Source organism: Haemorhous mexicanus, chromosome 21 (assembly GCF_027477595.1).
Source record: "Haemorhous mexicanus isolate bHaeMex1 chromosome 21, bHaeMex1.pri, whole genome shotgun sequence".
Lineage (NCBI taxonomy): Eukaryota > Metazoa > Chordata > Aves > Passeriformes > Fringillidae > Haemorhous > Haemorhous mexicanus.
The window spans coordinates 8,016,747-8,038,947 of record NC_082361.1 but is presented as its reverse complement, the minus strand read 5'-3'; the positions used below and the strand labels follow the sequence as shown (position 1 = coordinate 8,038,947).

At 43.5% G+C, this 22,201-nt stretch overlaps 1 protein-coding gene across 2 annotated transcripts in view; it reads left to right on the top strand.

The window, feature by feature from the left end:
* The window catches only part of PAPPA (pappalysin 1), a 180,631-nt gene that overhangs the window by 16,416 nt on the left and 142,014 nt on the right, over positions 1-22,201 (top strand). For both annotated transcript variants that reach the window (XM_059865083.1, XM_059865082.1), the window contains exon 2: positions 10,243-11,311. In XM_059865083.1, coding sequence (XP_059721066.1) covers positions 10,243-11,311 — 1,069 coding nt within the window. The remainder of the gene's footprint in view (positions 1-10,242; positions 11,312-22,201) is intronic.

Genomic DNA, 22,201 nt, shown 5'->3' with positions numbered 1-22,201 from the left:
TCTTTAAAGATGAATTAATTCAGTGATCACCCATATTGTGTCTAAGAACTTCTAATGTCAGAGTATTCTGAGGTTTTTTTGCTATTATTGGAAAAATGGTTGAAGCCAACAGTAAAGCAGCCCTAAGCAGCACTAAGATACTAATTTCAAATCTTTTAATTTCTCTGTTTTTAATTTCTATGGGTTCTCCTTGACACTGGTAGGATATTTCTAATCACCACAATAATTCCAGCTGATTGTAGTGTTTCCTCACCATCACTGCAGTTGAATTGGAAGGCTCTGTTTCGTGTGGTATTTTAAATCCTGTTTAGATATTGTCACCTTTTTCCAGAATGATGTGCTGAGCAATGACTTGACTTCTCCCCTTTGAAACAGTCCAGTGCACTGTCTGAAAACCACCTGAAAAACAAGACTGAAATCTTTTCTCATTGAAGGTTGTAAGAGCTTTATTGTTGACCTCTATGATGCTGAGAGTTCACCTCCAGAACAGACTTGGGAGAGACAAAGTTAAGGTTTCCCTCTGCAAGCAGGACCGTTGACAATGCCAGGAATGTGAAACCAACACAGCAGACCCTTAAAAACAAAGTGGATGAGAAAGCAGAGAATCAGTTGGGGATGACTTTAACTTGTCATCCCCTACTGGGTGGTCTGCCTCACTCTCAGGGCAGAACACCAGTCCAGGGCATGGAGGATACTGGAATGACCTACTCCTGTGACTTTAGCTGGGTTGCCAAAACCCTGTTGAAGCTAATTAGTGCTCTGAGATGGGATTTCATTTCATTTGAGCCATACCCAGCTGGAGACTGTTCCTCAAAACTCAAATTTAAGCCAAGTGCTCCAAATGCCCCAGTCTGCTCCCTCCAAGCCATGTGCACATGTATATAGAGGCCCCTGCACAGAGAAAATCGTGCCTGTACATGGTATTTTGTTAGTCTTCATTGCTGTGCTTCCAAATTTAACCAGAAGTAGAAGGGCTGAAATAATATAAGAAAGGTTGGACATATGATATTTCCTGCTGCTCAGCTAAATACAAGAATTGCCAAAAATCTTCCAAGGTAGCTTGTTTCTTTTACATTTTTCTCCCAGTTCTGCAGACTTGAGAAGGTCAATTACTTTCGAGAAGGATTTAGCTTTGGCAACACTTATGGAAAGCGAAGCAGAATTGTGACCTTTTGGAGGTTTGCCCATCGCTGTCCCATCTTGTCCTTTAAGAACTAAAGGCTGAATTTTCACAGCTACAGTCTTCGGTTTAATAGGTGTGAATTTGTTTCTGTGCACTTCTAAGACATCATGAGTATCTGTGTGAGAATTTGCTTTTAGATGTCTATTTATTTGTGCTCACAGATCAAGTGATCACTGGTATTTGCAGAGCAGAAATACAGGCTCAGGTATTTCCAGGAGGAAAATCGTACCCAAACAAATGGAATTGGATTCAAACCGAGCAGAATAATAAAGCTCTAAAATTCTATACTTAGGTTAGTATGTGGTGACTCCAGCCTATCTGGAATGCATACTATAATAGTTATATCATGTTAGAGAGGCAGGTTTTTTTTCAGTAGGACGTTTCCTAGAAAGCAGAAATATCTCTGTGGTTTGTGTATGGGTTTGGAACTTGTGTGCAAGTATGGAGCAGGGAATTTGAGGCATGAAATAGTCATGATTAGTGAAGGCCCAGATCCCTTTCATAAGCGACAGCAGAAAACAGGCAGGATCAGCTCCCTTCTCCCCACTGCTATTGCAGCCTCCTCCTCTGTGGATTGTTTTGGAGTCAGTTCTTTGAAGGTTGATAAATGCCTCAGTTGTTTCTATTAGTACAGGAAAGATGCAGTCATATGGGAAAGCCAGATGCAATAAGATATTTGAGTCTGGATAAGATCTAAGATATTTTTACAATAAGATATTTAATTTTCACAAGGCAAAGTCCTTGCAGGGTATAAATCAGCGTGAATGCACTGGAACTACTCAGTTTTGCACTCACAAAGTATCTGCCCAAGAATGTTCTCAAAATCCAATTAAATAACTAGAACTGTTTCATGTGGAAATGCCCCTCAATTACAAAGACAAGTCTAAGCTATCATGATGTGATTTTTACAGTCTCCTCGCAGGGTGCCCTAGTTTGCATTCATGGAATTTTTTGTTTTTGTTTTGTTTCTGTAATAATGTGGATGTTGGCCATCTGTCTGATCCTGGAAAGGTTGTAAGGTTGTCCCTGCTCCCCAGGTTCTCTTCCCACTCCCTCATTGATCATAATGTTTGATTTAGGTGCCACTAGATTTCCTCCTTTGTTCTCCAGCCCTAACCTCCCCCCTGCAAACACACATGCATTGTGCAATGGTGTAAAAGCTCTCCTGGCTGCAGCTGGGAGTAGTAACTGCTCAGCTGGTTCCAGCACTGCCCTAAAGCTGCCGTAAAGGTCAGAGACAAGGGAATTATAAAAGGCAAAACAAGCCATGTTGTTGTCCCCCCTTTAATCCTGGCTGTATGTTTTGATCAGCACCACAAGCCACCTCGTGTGCAGGGCTCCACTTCTCCCAGCCCTGTGCTTGCGGCCGTCCAGGGCGGCGTGTCGGGCGCGTTTCCAGCCCCGCTCTGGGCTCAGGCGCTGCCACAGCTGATTGACTTGCACTGCTTGTCAGACACAAAGCACATTTTGAAAGGAAATGCCATATTGAACTCCCCGTGAGCTGATGGGTATTGTGCACAGTCATCTGATGGCACAGATGTGCCCCTAATAATCCTTCCAGGAGGATATTTCCTCCTGGGATGCTCTGGCCATCTGATCAGCTCTGAGGTATGCTGACCTATCTTGACCCAGTTTATGATCAATTCTCTCTGCTGTTTTCTAAAAGGAGCCCAGAAATATCTCTTTATAATTTAGATTGCCTAGAAGTTATGGTATTACGTGTCTGTTCTTTCCACAGAAGATACTCTGTGGTTGCTCTCAAGCATTAACTCTTACAAAGGGGAGGAAAGCCACTCAGTGTGAGCAAGAGTAAATTTGGCTGTAGAGCTTTGATAGCTAATCACTGTTTGGCAAACAGCGCAGGGAGGAAGAGAAGATGTGGAAGCAGTGGTGACTTGTGTTCCACTAAACGTTCCTGGGTACCTTAATCTGTGTAATTCCAATGACCCTTCTGCTGCTGTGCCTTTATCTTCGTGTCCTTTTTCTCAGGTTTGTGTGTGCTGTGCATGTGTCTGTGAAAGATGAATGGTTTCCATGCATTCCTCCTCATGTGTATCCATGTGTTTTGCAACACCTGCTTTTCAAGTTGGAATGGTGCTAATGCAGGATTTCTCTGGAGGTGAATCAGCTGCCTCAGGTACAATGGGAGGGTTAATTTGTAATCTGGTTCTGCTGGTCAGTGAGCAGAGATAAGCTTGGGAGTTCAGAGGTGTGTGATGATCCCTTTCAGCCAAACCAACAAACCAATTGAGTGCTTTCCATTCTGATGCTTGAAGGTTATCTGGGTTTTCATAAACACTAAACTCAACTTTTTAATAAGGCAACACTAGAGAATCTAAATTGGCAGCCAAAAACCTGATTTTTTGTCTGAATCAAGCTGGATGCAAAGCCTCCCATATTTGTGACACACAGCAGTGATTCCCTGATGGAACATCAGAGTTTGACTTTAAGCAGGATCCAAGAGAAGCCTGTCTCTACTATCTTCGCTGTCCCTATGCCTGTGTGTGTTAAAATAATTACTAATAACATGGACACATACTGGTTTTCCAAGCTTCATCCAAAAATGTCCAGTTGTTTCTTAGAACAAGGCAGGAGAAACAAATAGTTTTGCAGGTATTACAATATCCTTACCTTTGTCTGGAACGTTCCCGTGATCCCAGACTTCCTAGTGGGGACTGAGGTTTGACCCTTGTGAAGGATGTGCATTTTTCTGTCCATCTAAAAGGCTGCCTAAAGCTGTTTATTAGATCATAAACAGTTTATTCACCAAGCACCAATCTCCACTGGTCCTGCAGCTTTATTGTGAAATGCTTAAGGAGGTCTGGATGAGGAGCAAACCTTCCCACTCACCCTTGTTTACGCTGAGGCTGCAGATGAAGGAGCCCTTGGAAAAGCCATACCCAGCCCTGGGCTGGCCTTGTTATAGCACTGCAAGGACTCAGCTCCCTCTCTGCCTTGTGCTGTGTGTTCACTTACACCTCAAAACCCTCAGAATCTGTAATTTCTCACTAAGCCCAGCCTACCAGATGTATTTGCAGTAAGCTCTTCTATACTGTTAGCGGGTGTATTCCCACAATAGGCTCACTGGAGTGTCACTAATATGATTGTCCATGCCAGTGGCTGCTCTCTTGCAGCCCACATGATTTTTTTATCAACAGGGAAGGATTTATGTAATGTTCATAACTAACCAGCCACTATAAATTCATGTCTTGCTGCTGTAGTTGTTCTCACCTCCCTGTTTTCAGACTTCAGGGTATCTCATGGAGCAAATGAGTGACTGGGAATTTGAGAAACAGTACACAATGTATGCTTAATTTGATGCTAAATTACACTGATATAAAGATTTTGATTTTAAAGAGCCTGGGGCTAAATTCTCAATGTTAATTAGGCATGGCTGTATTAGACTCTGTATTTCTACACGATGAAGTTCTTGTCTTTCACAGCAGAACAAAAAGAACTCCATCCTTCTCTCTCAGGTCTGAATCCTCTGACATAGCTTGTAAAGGATAAAGCCTGGTGTGAATTCAGCTAGACAGATAGCAGCAGCAAACATTCCCTTTTTGCTCTTTAAGTAGTATGTTGCCACCTGAGCAAGCCTTAGGTGGTTTTCTTGAACTACTCCTTGTCTCAGGGGGTGACCTCAGGAGGCCTCTTAGCTGTGTTGGAAATGGTATCGACAGAGATGTTGCCTTAAGCACTCTGGACTTTGAATTATTTAACTGTTGTGGAAGGAAGTGGGACTGGGGGAAGCTCAGCAAAGGAAAGGAGAGATTATTTCTCCCCTTTGTAAAACTATATTGGGTTCAACGTCACACCATGAAATATCCAGTGCAGAACTCAAGAACTGCTCCAGTGGATCTTCACTGACTTATCCAATTGCATGGAACATGGGGATACTTAACCCAAATCTGTCGGTTTTAATTATTTTCCTCTGGACAGATAAAAGCTTTCTATAGGTTCCTGTAGAATATTTGCTCTTTCAAGCGTTCTTCTGCGCTTTGATACTGAACGATTAAAGCATGCTAAAGAAAAAAACAGCCCCAACCTTTAGCTCCCTGTTCTTGGGCCCCCTGACTGCAGCTTTGATTGTTGACCTAAATTCCCCTTTCATAACTGAGTCCTGTCACCTCTGGTTGGAGTCTCCCAGCAAAACAGGCACGGCCAACTTTCAGAAGTGCAGGGCACTGTTTTCTGTTCTGCCTTGCGTGGCTCTGACGGCTCCGCAGCACTTGATGTGTTCAAAGTCAAACTGAGCTCTCTCTTTCCCTTCCCCCACCTGGCCCTCCTGGAAATGAAACCATAACAAGTTTTTGGGATTTTTTTATACTTTTACTTTTGCCTTTCCCCCTCTCACTCTCTCCTCACTTCCCATTGCTCAGCAAAGAGAGGAAACTTTTCCTACATAAAGAATGAAATTCTTCGTTCATTTTATGGCTGGATTGGTTGCTGCAAAGATTGCTGTTATCAAGACATAAGAAATGGCACTGAAGTGAGAGAAGGAGGCCCTGGAGGATGTTATTTATAGCATTACAGTGGGTTACAGCAGCTTGTATGGGCTACTCCAGCCTCTCTTCTGTCAAACTCTGCCCGCAGAGGGCTGCTTCTGGCTCCAGCAGCCTCCAGCTGTGAGTTCCTGTTCTTCTGCTCCCATCCCAGTTACAGCAATGCCTCCTGTCCTCACCCAGGGCTGTCTCCCACAAGTTCAGCAGCTGATGTTCCGTGCTGTGCTCATTGCCAAACCCTGCCCAGTGTAGAGAGCCCACATAAAGATGTGCTTTATTTAAATCCCCAGAAAAGTCCTGAAAACAAACTGGGTCATAAATGCTGGTGTTGGTTAGGGGGTGCTGGAAGAGGTCAGATGGACAGTGATGGTGGAGCTATTGTGGGTCAGTAGCCAAAGAACTGAGATTTTGCTTGTAAAAGGAAAGAAGGAGACTGTCTTTCTCATTTTCCATGTTTGGCTTTTGGCTTTGAGCTGCTGGAGTTGAATTATCCAGCTTTCCCCACTCTTTTGATGCCTAGGAATTTACTTTTCCTATAAGGGACAAAATCTAGGACTGGAAGAAGCCTTGTGGGCCATTGAAGTCTGTCTCTGGCCAAGCATAAAGGAATGTGGCATCTTCCTCTGTTTATGCACTTCTCCAAAGTCCTCCAAGAAGTGACTCACTCCTTTGTGGGGAAGGGAGGCTTCCAGAGCCTCTTGCTGGAAAGCTGAACTAGCACCTCTTCTTTTTTTTTTCTTTCTAATTAAATGCAAAATTCCATTTCAATCCCTTAGGCTTCAAGAACAAGAGCTTTAGAAGGAAACAATCATTCAGACTAAGGAGTAAGAAGGGCTGTCAGTGTTCTCCTCAGCTGGAGCTCCATCCCTTTCTAGCAACTCATGGCATGCAGAAGTGAAGAAAACCGTTTGCTGCTGTATGAAACTTGTACATATTTTTTTAATCTAATTTCTGTGGGGAAAACAAACATCAGTTTTATTTCACACCATTTCTTGGCTCAGAAACTTCAGGCACATTCGCCAAATTGTGGTTTTTCAGTCACTGGCTGTGTCTCATTTACCATGAGGCCTCTTTGGTTGGTAAAGAGATATTAAGTAGCTAAAAATGTCCTTTACTGCATTATTGTAAAGAATTCTCAGTGTAAATGAGAATTTAAACTCTGTACATTTTTCATGTAAATGTTGGTTGTGGTCACGGCTGACTTGAAATTTGGAGTGTCAACCATCATGTGGGGTGATTTTGCTCAAAACCAGCCTTGTTTGGGGTAAAAGAGGCCTCTTCTTGTTTAAAATGTTCTTAATTATGTCTGAGAAATAACTCACGGCTATGGAACCTTTTACTAAATTGAAATAAATTGTGAAAACATCAAATTATTCAGTTTTCAGAAGTTCTGGCAATTATTTCACATGTCCCTCTTCCAATGGCTTTGCCCTTATTAGTTGTCATAGAAGAAGTAATAAATTCTTTTATTATGACATCCAGTGTCCCAGCTGAAATTAGTTTCATTGTGCTGGGGACAAAACGGAAAAGTGACACTCCCTTAGCCGGAGGATCCTCAATCCAAAGCCAAAAGTAAAGGGAAGGATTGGGAAAATAGGTGAAGCATTCAAGCAAAAGAGGGTCATAAGGAAGTGGTACAACTTGCAAGGGAGTTGTGTTTCTTATCCCAGCACAAGGGAGTGTGGGTTTCTTGTCCCTTTTTTTACATTTTTTCATTTCTCTTAAGAATAAAAAAAACTCTTGCTGCTGAAAGTCTTGTGCTCAATCCATCTTTTCATCAAGAGTTGGATGTCTGCAACAGTAAAAGTTTAAGAAAATAATACTGTACATGGCATAAGGATTCAGTTATGACCTTTGCCCTAAACTAGAAAATGCAAGGAACTGGAATAGTAGAGTGTTTTAGTTCATCAGCTTTCATACTGGTGTTTTCAGTGGTGTCCCTATTGTCACTGGATTTTTTCTTTTCCTGTCCTTCTTTGGCTCCCTGTAAATCTTGAATTGATGGCAGCTGTTTGAGCCCAACTCAAGACACGTTGCATCACATCAGGATTTAAAAGCTCAAAGGCAAGGGAGGATAGCTACTATTCTGTAGTATTCCTGCAGCAGCTCCTCATGCTCAGCTGAGGTCAATCACCAGCACAAGGCAGCACTTCAGAGAGTGGAAGATATTCTTTAAATGCTGCCTGGGAAACTGGATTTCCATCCCACAATAATTTCAGTTCTTTGGGGGGAATATTTCTGTCTCTGGTCATTGTAAAGAAGGCCTTTAAAAACTGTATGGTGGACTTTCCTGGAACTGGAGACCTGTTCCAGGACTTCCAGCTATCCATCCAACCATGAGGATTTCAGATGCTTGAAGAAACAGGGGGAGCAGCTGATGTGTGTGCAGCTGCTTTGTGATCCACAGACCTGGAGGATTTGGTCACTGGAGATGGCAAATGCTGAACTTGGTCTGAGGGCTGGAGTTGGAGATGGTGGGGATTGTGGCAGGGATGACTTGTCCTTCTGTGCCTCAGTCAGAACAGCCCAGGGAGTCCCTGGGGTTCCCCTGGCCATGTTGAAGACATGCAGATTCTCAGAGGGATTTGTTGGGACAAGCCCATTTCTGCATCACTTTTTCTTCTCTCACCAAGCTGGCATTTCCTGGCAGGCAAAACCCTCTTACAAAATGCCTGATCAGCTCTAATGGTTTTATTACAATAAACTGAGATTTTTATGACTTATTTGGGAGAGGGACTTGTCTAGCCAGCTGTCTTCTTATTCATTGCAGTATTATCCACCCACTATCACTGGACAATACCTTCATTTGAGATGCATAAAAATACAGACTTTTATGGGCTCTCATCCATCTGAAAATGAATGCTATGTAGAAGCATTTATTTCCTAAAGAAAAACTTTAAAATGCTTCAAAAACAGATTCCAGAAAGTTATTGGTAGCTTTGGCTCTCGTATCACAAGTTCCCCGGGTAACTACCCATCCCAGCAAATTTCTTTTTTTTTTAGCACATATGCTTTTTCCTTGCCTGGTTCTCCTCCTCTCCTTTCTCATGATCAGAAGTAGCAGTATAAACCAGAAGCTTGTCTTGAAAAGGTTTTGAACTGAGTGCACCCTACAGATGAATAAACACATTACCTTCCGAACTCTGGGATCTCTCTTCCAAAGGAAACAGGAAAAGGGGGAGCTCAGAATCCCTAGCAAAATACCAGCGTGCAGAAAAAATGCCCGTTTAAATGTTTTTAACTTTCCCATCAGAAGAGTTTTTTTTACAGGGGGAGGAGGTGGAGAGGGGCAGGGTGTGAGGAGAAGGGGGGAAGGTGGGTGCTGGGAGAGGGGAGGAAAAATACAGTGAATGCTCCTGTAACCTTTGCTCTGTTGATACTAGACAAGACTGCACTGTTAATGAGTGATTGTTAACAGATGGCTCTTGAGCAACTTAGTCAGAAGTAGAAGATGTTATTTGGTTGTAGTGAGGGGAGGGTGAGGGTGCAGGGGTGAGGTAAGGGGATATTTAGTCTTTTCACGAGGACTGAACTGTCAGAGATTTATGATTTTCCTTTAGGCTTTTGGAAGTGAAGGCTCTGGGGAAGGATTGTTTTCTATGTGCTGATAGCCATTTGGTGCTGAAAGCTCCAATGATTTTGTTTTTGGTGAGGGGTGTCCCTGCAGCCCTTGGCCTTTGAGGACTGAAGGATGGAAATGTCTGTCTTTAACTCACTGAGCCTTGTGTCCCATACTGGGGAGGCGTGGGCCCTGTCCACTGCTTGGAGCTGTCTGAGGGCTGGGTGAGAGAGCTCTAAGTATGGATCTACCCTTTGGGAAAGAAATGTTTCCATGGTGCACTGAGGTGTTAGGAAGTGTGCCTTTGAGGGGGCAGGAACCTTTCTGAATGTCCATCTTTCTGGGGATGTCCATCTGTGTGTATTTCTTGCCCTTCCCCAGTGAGGTATATACCAGTGTATGCCATGTGCCCACTGGCTTTTGTTGGGTATGACTTTGAAGGCAGCCTGAACACATGCCATTCACTCTCTGTAGGATTTGCATGCTTGAACTTAACAAGGTGACTGCAGCTGCTCAGTGTTTCTCAAAGTGTGCAGAACTTAGATTTTGTATTTATTTCCCTTCTGGACCTTATTAGACACACGGTTCAGGGGTATGAGGGATGAGTGACATCAGCAGGGATTGGTTCTCAAGACTGTTTTTGTTTTCAACCACTGATGAATGGCTTGAGGGAAGGGAAGAACCAAATGCACAGTCCAGCGTTTTGCTGATAGGAATTTGCAGAAAAGTTTTGGACTTTGGTCAGGAAAAAGGAATCCCATTTGTACACGGCACTGGCAAATCTTTACCTTTAATAAGAAGTCTTGACTTGACCTCCCACAATGGTGCACTAGATGATTTAAAGTCTTATTTAAAGTCTTCCTTGTGCACTAACTATCTAACAGATGTAGGTGAGTGTGTGTATATACATTTAGAGAGATATATTTACACAATTTAAAGACTAACGCCTTCATTCTGTCATCCTTATTTATTCATATTTCTCTTTTGGGGGCACATAGGACTGTATGACAAATGTTCTTACACCTCCCGTGACCGAGGCTGGGTCCTGGGGATTAACACCGTCAGTGACCAGGGGAACAGAGACCCCCGCTATTTCTTCTCGCTGAAGACCGACCGTGCTCGCAAAGTCACCACCATTGCAGCACACCGCAGCTACCTCCCCAACCAGTGGGTGCACCTGGCTGCCACCTACGACGGGCGCCTGATGAGACTCTACGTCAACGGCGCCCAGGTGGCCACAAGCGGAGAGCAAGTGGGCAGCATCTTCAGTCTGCTGACCTTGAAGTGCAAGGTGCTCATGCTGGGAGGAAATGCCCTGAACCAGAACTATCGGGGTTACGTGGAGCACTTCAGCCTCTGGAGGACAGCCCGGTCTCAAAAGGAGATCTTGTTGGACATGGAGCAGGCGATTCACAGGCAAGACACGCCCCTACCTCAGCTGGTTCTTCAAGACAGTTTACTGAATGTGAAAAGCACCTGGTCTCCCATGAAGGATGGCAGCAGCCCTCAGACGAAGTTCAGCTACCACCACGGCTATTTGCTGGACACCAGCCTGGAGCCTCCTCTCTGCGGGCAGACAGTGTGTGACAACATGGACGTCATCGCCAGCTACAACAAACTGCCCAGGTTCCGCCGCAACAAAACCGTGCGCTACCGCGTGGTGAATCTGTACGACGACAAACACCAGAACCCCACCGTCAGCCAGCAGCAGATCGAGTTCCAGCACCAGCACCTGAACGAGGCTTTCAGCCGCTACAACATCACCTGGGAGCTGGAGGTGCTGGAGGTGAAGAATTCTTCCCTTCGCCATCGGCTCATCCTGGCCAACTGCGACATCAGCAAGATTGGGGATGAGAACTGTGACCCCGAGTGCAACCACACCCTGACGGGTTACGACGGCGGCGACTGTCGGCACGTCCGCCACACGCTCTTCAACAAGAAGAAGCAGAATGGGGTGTGTGACATGGATTGTAATTACGAGAGGTACAACTTCGATGGGGGGGAGTGCTGCAACCCAGAGATAACAGAAGTCACCAAGACCTGCTTTGACCCATATTCTCCCTACAGGTAAGCAATTTCTTTTTATGATCGTATTGATGAATATCTGTCTAGGTATCGATCATCCTGCTGGCTTATGAAGCTTTTCATTGTTGCTATTATGGGCTTTGGAGTTTAATGAATTTATTTTTTTTCTCAGTATTTGGCTCATATTGCAGTTCTCCAAATGCAGTCTCAGTAATGGTCTCAGCAGTGTCTTACCCCTGAATTGGTATTCTCCAGCCAGGCTAAGGAAAATCTGTGCTGAAGACTGAAGCAGCCAATTTTGAGAGACCCATTAGTTGCTGTCTATGAGCAGCACATTGTAACAGTGCACAGTTTATTTTAACTCTAGACTCTGAGGAGCGGAGATTAGATGTCACAGAAAGCTCATGTGTATTTGGAGAGAGAAAAGGCCCTCAGGCACGAAACAGAACATGAATACTCTTAGGTAGGCTGTAATTCTGTAGCACTTCTTTGGAGGTAGGTAGGTAGGTAGGTAGGTAGGTAACTCCATACTCTCACTGCTGTGTACAGCTCTCTGGGGGCACTACTGTGGAGGGCAGCTGAGTCTGGTGGCTGTGAGGAGGGAGGTGGGTACCAGGTTCCTGTTGCACACTCTGGGTGGGTAATGAAACTCTTCTGTGTCCCTCTCTACATATAAATGAGAACAGGGGTAATGCCACTTCATTGCAGGGCAGCTTTGTGTGGGTGGATGTGAACTCATAAAATCCTCAGCTCCTCAGCTCAGGCTTCCTTGGGCTGCAGTTTGAGGAGTGGCATGGTCAAATAACTTGCATCAGCAGGGTACCATGTACCTACAATTACTCCAAATTCAGACAAGTTAGTATGTTTAAGTAATAAGGCGTTTCTTGTGAATGAGTTGGAAGTATAAGCACAGAAAAGATGAAAAATAAAGCTGAAATTCTGTTGTCTGCATTCCATGTTACAGCTTTTTTTAGGGCAATTCATGGAGCCGTGGAGGGTAAACTTCTAAATGGTCAAAACACCCAACACTGAAGTTCAGTAAAGAAGGAAAGTACGAGCTCTTCAGGAGTCCCTTCCATTGCAGCAATTCAGGCTATATTTATAGTTTCCTTAATAGAGAGAAATTTTTAAACAACATTATCAGCTCTACTGGAGCTTTAAATACACATAATTAAGTTGGAAAGGAAAGCCTTTTTTTTTTTTTTTTTTTTTACTCCAGCAAGGTTGTTGTTTAAAAAATCCTTCTAGCTCAGTTTGACTTCAGTCACTTAGAGGGAACAAAGCTCAAATGAGGAAATTCTTTAAATATTAATGCTTGAAAACATTGAAAGGAAAAATACCAATTTTTAATACTGTTCAAATGGAGAGGAACTCAACTAAGCAAATATCATCAAAGGCATAATGCAAATTGGATTGCTTTAACACTGTAGTTCTGAGAATTCAAGGTGTTAGCTGTAGCAACTAATACAATTTTTAGGAAAAAAAATACATTATTTTTATTCTGGTAGTACCCTTTTATCTCTTGTTCTGTGACCAGCATAATACAATTTGGAGACAACCACCTGGCTGAGCTTGTCTGGAGGACTTTGATCTCATGGTCTTGATCTCACGGGTCTTCTATAGGTTCATTTTGACTTGAGAAAAACCTCCTCTTGACCTGAAAGAGTAGGGGAGGCCTGAAGACCCTCTTCCACAGCCTAGACCCTCAAAAAATCCAAAGATGCTCCAAAGATTTTTTTTTTTAATAACAGACAGATTTAATTTATCTGTCTTTGCACAGACATTGTATTGCAGCATTGATCATTGGCAATGAAACCACAAAGGGCAGTAGGAGAAATTCCATGTCTCTGGAGCCTTTATTTGGTGGCTGATGTGCTTTGGCTGAGCCCAAACTCACTGCTGTGATGAGTGTTTGAACTCAGTAAGGCAAAATAGAGCAGTTAGGCCTGTGGATTTATCACTGAAGTTTCTAAGCCTGACTCATGCTGCTTTGGGAATATAGGTTAACAAATACAGGTTTAGGGCAGTGATTTTGGCAGCAAAGTCTTTACTGACTACAAGGGTGAAGATTCAGACCCTGTGTTTGGTATTGCTGTCAGCCTCATCCCCTGAGAGAGAGATTTCCATGTCAATTAGTGACAAAGTAAAAATTTGGTTGGTGCCATCTGGGCCCATTTTGCATCCCCAGCCCCTCTTGTCATCACTTTCATTGGACAAGAGTCCTCAGCCCCCTCTGGTGCAGACCTTGCACCACAGCAGTGAAGATGCTGCAGCCATGGAGAACTCACATCTCATTTCAGGTATTTTCTCCACCAAAGTTCAGTCCTACAATAGCAGAAGAAAGGGCAAAGATCCTTCAGTCTGGTGAGGAAAGAGAGGGAAAAAAGATGAAATGATACCAATAAAAAATTTCCTGAACTTTATATATAAAGACTTTTTAGAGTCTTCCTTGGTACTGGGCTTTGTTCCTTCACACCCTCGGTGTCAGCAGTTGCAGCCAGCTGTTCACCAAGCAAAGCTTATTCATGAAATAATTCTGTCCTCTGGAACCAACCAAAAAGTGCTAATGCTTGGTTAATGCTGTAATAAACAGGAACCCTCCTCAGTGCCTCTTTATCCCTAAAAGATGATTTATGTGTTCCCAGCCACTTTCCTTCTTCTGATTATGAGTCCCAGTCCATGAGGCTCCATCCTGGGACAGAGTTGCTCTGAGCCTTGATACAAAAACCACTGTGGGTGCTTTGTGACTAAGTGATGCCACTGGAACAATTCCAAGACACCTCTGATCTGTGTTACAATTTTCTTGTGATCCTTTTGGGCACCTGGGACAAAGGGCTCAGGTACTTTGATGGTGTCATTCAGTCACTGTGGCAGTAAAACTGTGGTGACTTCAGAGCTGATCCCAGCAGCACAGCTGGTTGGTTTCTTTTCTGTTTCCTGCCTGTCTTTGTGGCACCTCTCCAAAAATATTTAACTCCAAAAAACTGATGTTCCATGCCATAGTGAGGTGACAGAGATTTAATTTTGTCAGAGGGACAGCAGTGAGAATGGGAATTCTGCTCTCAGAGCTGCTCAACAGAAAAGCTGTAAACATTGTGGTACCAACTAGATCATCTCTCCTCTTTTTTAATAGCCTGCAGGGAAAAAACAAAGGACTGGTTATCATTAGCCACACAGCAGGCTTTATCCAAGAATATCTGCCTCACTTCTTTTCATTAATTTCATGAGAGTGGTACAAATTGTATTTTGTCCCAGCAGAAGGTTTACAAATATTGTTCTGCTTTTCTGCAATTCCGGGAAATTAGAACATGCTAAGATCATACAGTTTGGCCCTATACAAAAGGGAAGGAGCAAGAATAAACACCCTTGCCAGAAAGACTCATTCTTTGTGTTATTTGGTATATTGCTGGTTACAAAACAGGGAAGACTTTGAGCTCATGACACCTACCATGGCTGCTTTTCAAAGAACTTGAAAGAAGCTGCAAGGGATCATAGGAAACCATGCTCGGTAAATGCCATTTGATGTGGTGAGTTCTTGCACCATCCTATGGTTAACTGAGACGTTCCTTTTATGTAATATTGGGCTTGCACATCAGGCTTCACCACAGGATTCCGTGGACAGATAAGGAAGCATTCCCCTCGGTGCCTTCTTAGGAAAACGTTGATGAAATTCCTGAAGCAGTAAAAGTACTGGAGTCTCTTCAAGCTCCCTCGATCCATATGGTCTACCAAATACTTGCTGGAAATCACCCCAGAGCAGCTGCCCTGGGGACAGACTTTCTCAACATCTACATGTGTGCCCCAAAGGCTCACAGCCCTTAATTTCTGCCTGAAAGAGGGGCAGGATGAGCTGTACAAGCTCTGGTCCATTTGCAGCAAACTCAGGTTGGCACCAAACCAAGGAATCAGAACCACAGAATGATTTGGGTTGGAAGGAACCTTTAAGATCATCCAGTTCCAGCCCTCCCTGAGAGCTGGAGCCTCTGCGTCCTTTTCTAGCACTTGTATTGGACAGTTCAGCTCTGTTCATATCGTGTCACACCACATCCCAGGCATACATAAATTAGATTTAAAATACATGCCTGACCCATTTGTAGGAATTTCCACAGTGGTTTTGAGCAGCAGTGGGTGTGACAGAGCCGTGTGTGGGCACACTGGGCTAGGGCATGTGGGCCAAAGCAGTAGCATCAGGAGGAGGAGGAGGTGGTGGCTAATCCATAGCCCAGGGCAGCCTCAGGCAGGTGACTGAGCTGCACTTCAGGGCTCTTCCATGGAGTACCAGCTCAACCTCTTTTCCTTCTCTTCTGCTGGAAATCTCTTCATGAGATGTACTTGAAAAATATGGTCAGCTTACTCTGGAGGAGGGAGGCACGCTGAATGCCCTTTTCCAGGAGCTGAAGTTGTAAGAAACACTCCTTGATTCCCAATAAAGCACTAATTTCCACTTAATCCTAAACGCTAAAAAGAACAGAAGAAATTCTTCAAAGCTCTTCAGTTCCGGGAGCTTGAGAACTTAATCCCCTGCCTCGAAGAGACCATTGTGCAGCTCTTGACATCAAGGATGCCTGCATTCACATAGGTATCAGACAGACATATAGCAAATACCTGAGTTTTTGTCTAGGGATTCAGTGTTAAATGTCCAGTTCTTTAATTAGCAGTTCCAGGGCTGTTTAGGAGGCGAAGAGTAATGCTGTCAAGGACGGAGCTGCTGTATCTTGGTAGTTGTCACCCAAAAGCCAAGTCCCAACAGGAAATCCTCTGTTCTCTCTGTTTATTCTGTCCTCTGTTCCAGATGTCAGGGATGTTAATCAGCTGGGAGGAGTTGCATCTGTTCCCATGCTAGCAACTGACATTTATAAGTCTAGTATTGAATTCTGATACAGACAGGACTGCAGTGCTAAAGCAACTATTTCTGTATGATTCCACACCCTAGAAACAGTAGGAGTTTGCTCAATTTAGCTTGACCCACAGTCAACTTTTCCAACAGCTTTTTTCAAGAAACATTTTTTCGCCAAGACTCATAGAACTCATGGTTTCTTTCATGGATGTTATCCATTAAGGAAAAAAGATCACTGTCTGGTCAAACTGCAGGATGCTTGGGATGAAGGGGGCCTATAAAATCTGTGGAATAAACTATCAGAGATCATTAAGAATCTTTGTGGGAGACAACAGATTAAAGTATTATTATACCCCCAGTGATGATGCAGACCTGTTTGTCTCTGAAACATCACGTGGAAGATTTGCAAGTGCAGAGTCAGCAAATTGGACAGGGATTGAATTTGCCCCTTGCTGCTGGGCAACACCACATGCTCTATCAATCATCAGCTGCCCCATGGATGCTTTCCAGTAACACCTTACCAGCCTCTGGTTAAGCAAATGAGGTGGACCTCATCCCTTCCCACAATCTGCAATGTGGCCATGGGTATGAGCTGGTTTATTCTCTTTGCTGATCAATTCAAATTGTAGCATCTCTCACACAGACCAACAGTTTGATCGTGTCCAGCAGTCCTCTTTCAATGCTGTGGGGCCTTGTATCAAATTCCCCTGGTTTTCTCCCATAGCCCTTTGTGTACAACCTCTCTTCAGCTCTGGTTGTGGGGTGATCTTTGTGTTTTTATTTGACATCAGCTGGACCTCCTGTATAAATTCAGGAGGATACACCTTTCTCACTGAAAAAGATTCATAGTATAGTTCTGTGGCAAGCTTAACCAGGCGCAATTCTTACATTTGTAATTCCCATTCTATCCCTCAGACTTCTTTTCTGACAGGGATTTAAGCCCAATTCTTGCAAGCAATAGCTGTCCCTTGGTAAAATGCAGAGCAGCCACCTCCACTGTGCTCCATTTACAGCACCCACAAACAGGGTGCATTTGACTTTGCCTCTCATGGATTGCTAGACCTGGGCAAAAAGTATTTCAGTTGGGCTTTTTTTTTGTAGAGGCAGAGGAAACTGAGTGGATGTCGTGGTTTATCTTCTCTTAACTGAAGTGAATTAATTGTCCCTCAAACACCCCAGGATCAGGACAGTGTGGAGCTGTCCCATCACTTTTGCACCTGCCCACCACGAAAGCACACTTGTGCAGTGTAGGGGGATACAGTGTGGGTAAATGAAGGTGGTACAGAAGGTAATCTTATCCCCCAATGAGTTGCAGCTGGACCAATTACTAAAGATTAGAAGCAGGCCTGATCTTAACAGGCCACACCTGTAGCCAATAAGAGCAAGTGGTATAAAAGAGTGGATTGGTGGGATCAGGAGTCAGATGGCTGCTGCAAGGACTAGAACAGTGAGTGCTTAGAGGAGCTGCCTGTGAGAAACATCAAGGAGGTATGAAGCTCTGGTGATATGAAATCCTTGCTCTATAATGACATTAGAACTCATGCTATCTAAAACAACAGTGCAGAGTGACTGGTGGGGCAAATTTCACACTATATGTGATGTATTCTCCATTAGATGTAGGTCAAGACATCCACTGGTATTATCACATACTCCTAAAACTTTGTTATGTGTGATTTAAGAAGGATGGAGGGGCTTCAGAGAGATGCAGCTCATAATTTCTGTAGAGCTCTGAGGGGATGCAGTGACACAGAGCCTCAAACAGACCTGTCCGGGCTACAGGGATGTGCAGGAACCCCTTCAATGTTTGCAAGGTGCTTGTGAAAGCTGTGCTGTAAATAGTGTGATGCTGATAGCCACTGTCATGTTTGCTCTCTGAGAGGCAGATTCATTGGGAAGTAAGAAGAACACAGCCCTACCTCCTAACAGCGCAGAGTTTTTAGACCAGGAATACAAACCACTGCTGTCAGAAGCAATTGTGAGATTGCACCATTGCAGCTGGAACAGAGCTCCAGTACCCACATACTGTGGAGGAAGATTAGGAGCATGTGCTCTGCTGGGGTCAGTGAAATCCTGTCCTTCTGTTTGGTTCGGAGTAGATTTGCAATTTTGAAGTTTCTCAGGGTAACTCAGCTGAGACTACCTAGTTTGCATGTAATTTCAGAGCTCCAAATTACCATAAATTTGCAAGAAGTTGTTTTTGGGTTCATTAATAATGGATGGGTGACTACACCATCAGAGTGCTTGCTCTCAGCCTCCAAAAGAATCAGGGGGAGCTGCAGGAAACTTCTTGGAGTACTTAAATGCTTGGGGTATGAAACTCTAATAAACCTCCAAAAAGCCAGGAAATTTGGAGTGAAGGCTGAAACTCCATACCTAGTGCACCCTACTGGGTCTTTGTATTTCAGAACATGTTATGTTTGTTCAATGAAATACCTCCAATATGGAACTCTTTAGGGTGGAGTTTCACCTTTAACTCTAAATTTCCTGGCATGTGTGAGTTTGAAGTACATGCTTGACTTCTCCCCAGTGCTGTTTTTCATTTTTAATTTCCTTTCTCTTTTAAAGGAGGGAACCTGCTAAAAGGACCCCTACTAAAAAGAGTCCCCAATGAAACCAAAATTAGAGGGTTTGGTCTAATTTGATCTTTCTGAAATTTTTCAGGAGAACAAGCTTCAGCATTTTTTTTTCCCCTACCATTGTTTAAAGACTTTTGTGGCCAATCTACCCCAGTGACAAAGATCAATAAAATCCACACCTTGCAGACCAATTATTTTAGAAGGTACCCAGATGTTTGAGTAGTATATAAGAAATCTTGGAAATATAGAACATCTCCTGTAAATTGCAGTTAAAGATCTGGCCATGGCCGTTGACAGGGGTGAGCTGCTTGTTGTGAAATGCACTATTTCCATTAATTCAGTCATTGCAGAAGGCCATGTTTGCTGTTGACACTTGTTGGTTACATCAGGGATGGTAAAAGAGTGGAAACAGCAGTGGTTTGGAATGAGAGCAGTGGCAATTACCTGCAATGCTTTTAAAAATAATTTTGGCCCTAGATGTTGAAAAGATGTGTCATCGCTGATTTGTGTGAGGGCAGCTTCAGCAGGCTTGAGTTACAGGGCTTTGGAGAATAAAATTCTTTCTGCTGCCTCAAAATGCATCTTGTAGCTACATTGCCAGTAGATAATACAGAATAAATTTGCTTCTCATTCTATAACCTTGTTGTGTCAATAAATTGTGGGCTGCACTGAGAAGCTGTGGCAGTCAACTTTCCCAGCTCGAGATTTTCTTGGTTTTTCAAATCACTCCCATCAGCTGTGCAAGGAGAATTTATCTTAACAAGATGTCTACAGGGAAATTGGCAAAATACTAAATTTATGTGGCATTGGGCTTGTGAGTTCCTTCGGCCTCAGGCCAGGTGTGCTGGGAGTGTGGAGAGCCTCAGCCTGGCTTCCCTTCCCTTCATCACTGTGGTATTGTACATTTTGTATGGATAACCCTGAAATTCAGAAGTTTGTGAGGATTTTCAACAATTTTTGTTTATGCAAATGAAAATTCAAGTTGAAATCTGGGCACAAGTCCTGCCACGGGCTCCTTTGTCACCCACCAGCAGCTCCATGCTGGGACTGGTACCCTGGAGCACCAGAGTGGAGAAATAATTCCCAGTGTCTTTTGCTAAGCTGAGTATTTCTCATTCCAACACATAAAAGCACTTTGTCACTTCAGCAGGAGATGATATTCCTCTCCTTTTACCCTCTCCAGTATGGCCCCATCAACATCCTTGTGTTGTATTTCCAGCCTCGACTTTGTAATACAGATCACAGCTGGTTGGTTTGAATTTCCCCTGAGTTACCCAGGATGCTGCTGAAAGCACAGGAAGAGCAGAAATGCTTTAATCAGTTAAATCAATCAAAAAAAAAAAAAAAAAAAGTGGAGTAGACCTTAAAATTTACCCTGCAACCTTTGCTACTCGCTGCGATGACGTCTTTGTCCCAATTCTTTAAGTGCAGGATTTTATTGGGACTTGGCAGAAGGGCGAAGTGAGGAAGACGCGGGAGGGGGTTTGCTGAGTTAAAAAAGGAAAAAGAAAATGTCAGTGAGAAAATGGAAATACCCTGATGCTCTCCAGCCTACTGCTGGAGCCAGTCTCTCTCTCCCTCTTGCAGGGAAGGGGCTCCTTTTCCATTAGCTTTCCATGGCCATATTTAATGGGTTTGCTCTGACACAGAGCCAAGAAAGGGCTTTGCTGTGTGATGCTGGGTCCTGTGTGTGTTCAGGCATCCACAGCTGCTCCCTACCAAGGGCTGCCTTTTGACTACTGAGGTATTTTTTTATAGCCACACAGGGCAACTATTAATAGATGAGATTTACCAAAACACAGAGCTACGCAGTGTGGTGTGGAGGGGAAGAGGGAAACCTGTGGGATTTATGTCAGGAAAATTCCATGTTGAAGTTATGCTGGAAGACACAGTAAAAATGACTATGCCAAGAAGGGGATTTAATCTGTAACTTTGGGCCATGCCAGCATTTCTCCCCCATTAAGGATCTGCCCCATCACATGAAACATGTTGCTGAATTATTTCTTCAGCATTAAACAGCACAAAGTGTACTGTGGATGAAGATAAGACACATAGGCACGAAATATCAGCTTTTCTGAGATGTGATTAAATACCAAAAGGAAGCAGAGGCATTCCTGACCCTGGAGACATTTCATTTTGATCAGACATGGGATTAGGGGTAAAATGTGAAGAATTCCACATGTGTGGATGGAGGGAGCTGATCAGGACTTTGCCTCTCTGTTTATTGATTCACTTCTAATTTCCGTGATACAATGTAGTGAGACTGGTGGCCCTGTCAGACTCACAAATTATATTTGCATATTGAAGTCGACAGGTTTGGGAGCATGGAGCAGAGAGGAGTGAGACAATTAAAGCTGCATTTGAAGTCAGAAGTCAGACATTGATTAAATATCATAAAATCCAGGTGATATCAATTAATAGACCCATCACTGTAATCATCTGCACATTTTTTGTGCACCTTCCAAAGGCACAACGGGGAGTTACATCCCAGGCCAAGAAAAGATCCACTGACTATTGGGAGAGTGTGGATATCAAAATCCCCTTTACATTTTGAAAAATTTTGCTTTAAATTGCTTTGTGTTCCCTTATTTACTTAATTTGATTTTTTTAAATTGAAAAAGAGACAGGGAGAGATTAACTGGTGACAAATTTCAAGTAAATAAAGAGTGCTACACTCATTTAGGGAATGTGGGTAGACACCAGAAAAGCCAGAGCTTAGTTTGATTCACGTGAGTGTGAGAAAGAATGGAAATATTTCCAAATTATCTGAACTGCTTAGGTTTGCACAACTGACTGAGAACAATTACAAAACAACATTTTTCTGTGATCTTCTGTTTCCCATGAGCTTGATGATGCTCTATTCCTGTTCTCAATCCCTGAAAATGGATCTGGAGGCAAACACAGGCATGCCTGAGGAATAGTCATAATTGCATAAACTTATATTATTCAAAACACCTGAATAAGTTTGGGCTTGGCATTTCTGGTTAAGGGGTTTTATTTTGCCTTCATGCTGATTCCTCCCAAATTGTGAGGTGTCACTCTTACTGCACTGAGAGCTGAGGATGAGCACTGGCTATTTGTAGTTTTTTCTCAGTTCCTTAGGGAACTGTTCCTGCCATCTGTTCACTGCAGGTATAGACATGATGGAGAGAATTAAATCTTAAAAGTCTTTATAATTGCTGGGAAAAGGTAGATCCTTCCACTAGGATTTAGAGCACCAAGTTTAGAGCCCGAAAACAGGAAACTAAATTCATTCACAGTTCACATCAGGCTCCCCCATCATGCTGTGCTCCTTCACAACCATTCTTCATTTCCTATTTTTATGTACGTTATGTTGTTCCAAATGGATGTTCTGCTTTCTGCTGGACTAAGCTGCATATCCCAAGCTCTTTGAAGTCCACAGAAAGATTGAACTCCCAAAGACCTTGGTCTTTGGCTTCAAACTCCCCATCCAGAGAACATGAGAGGCTGGGAGCCTCCCTGAGACAAAGGGTGATAGCTCAGAGCAAAGCTCCTGTA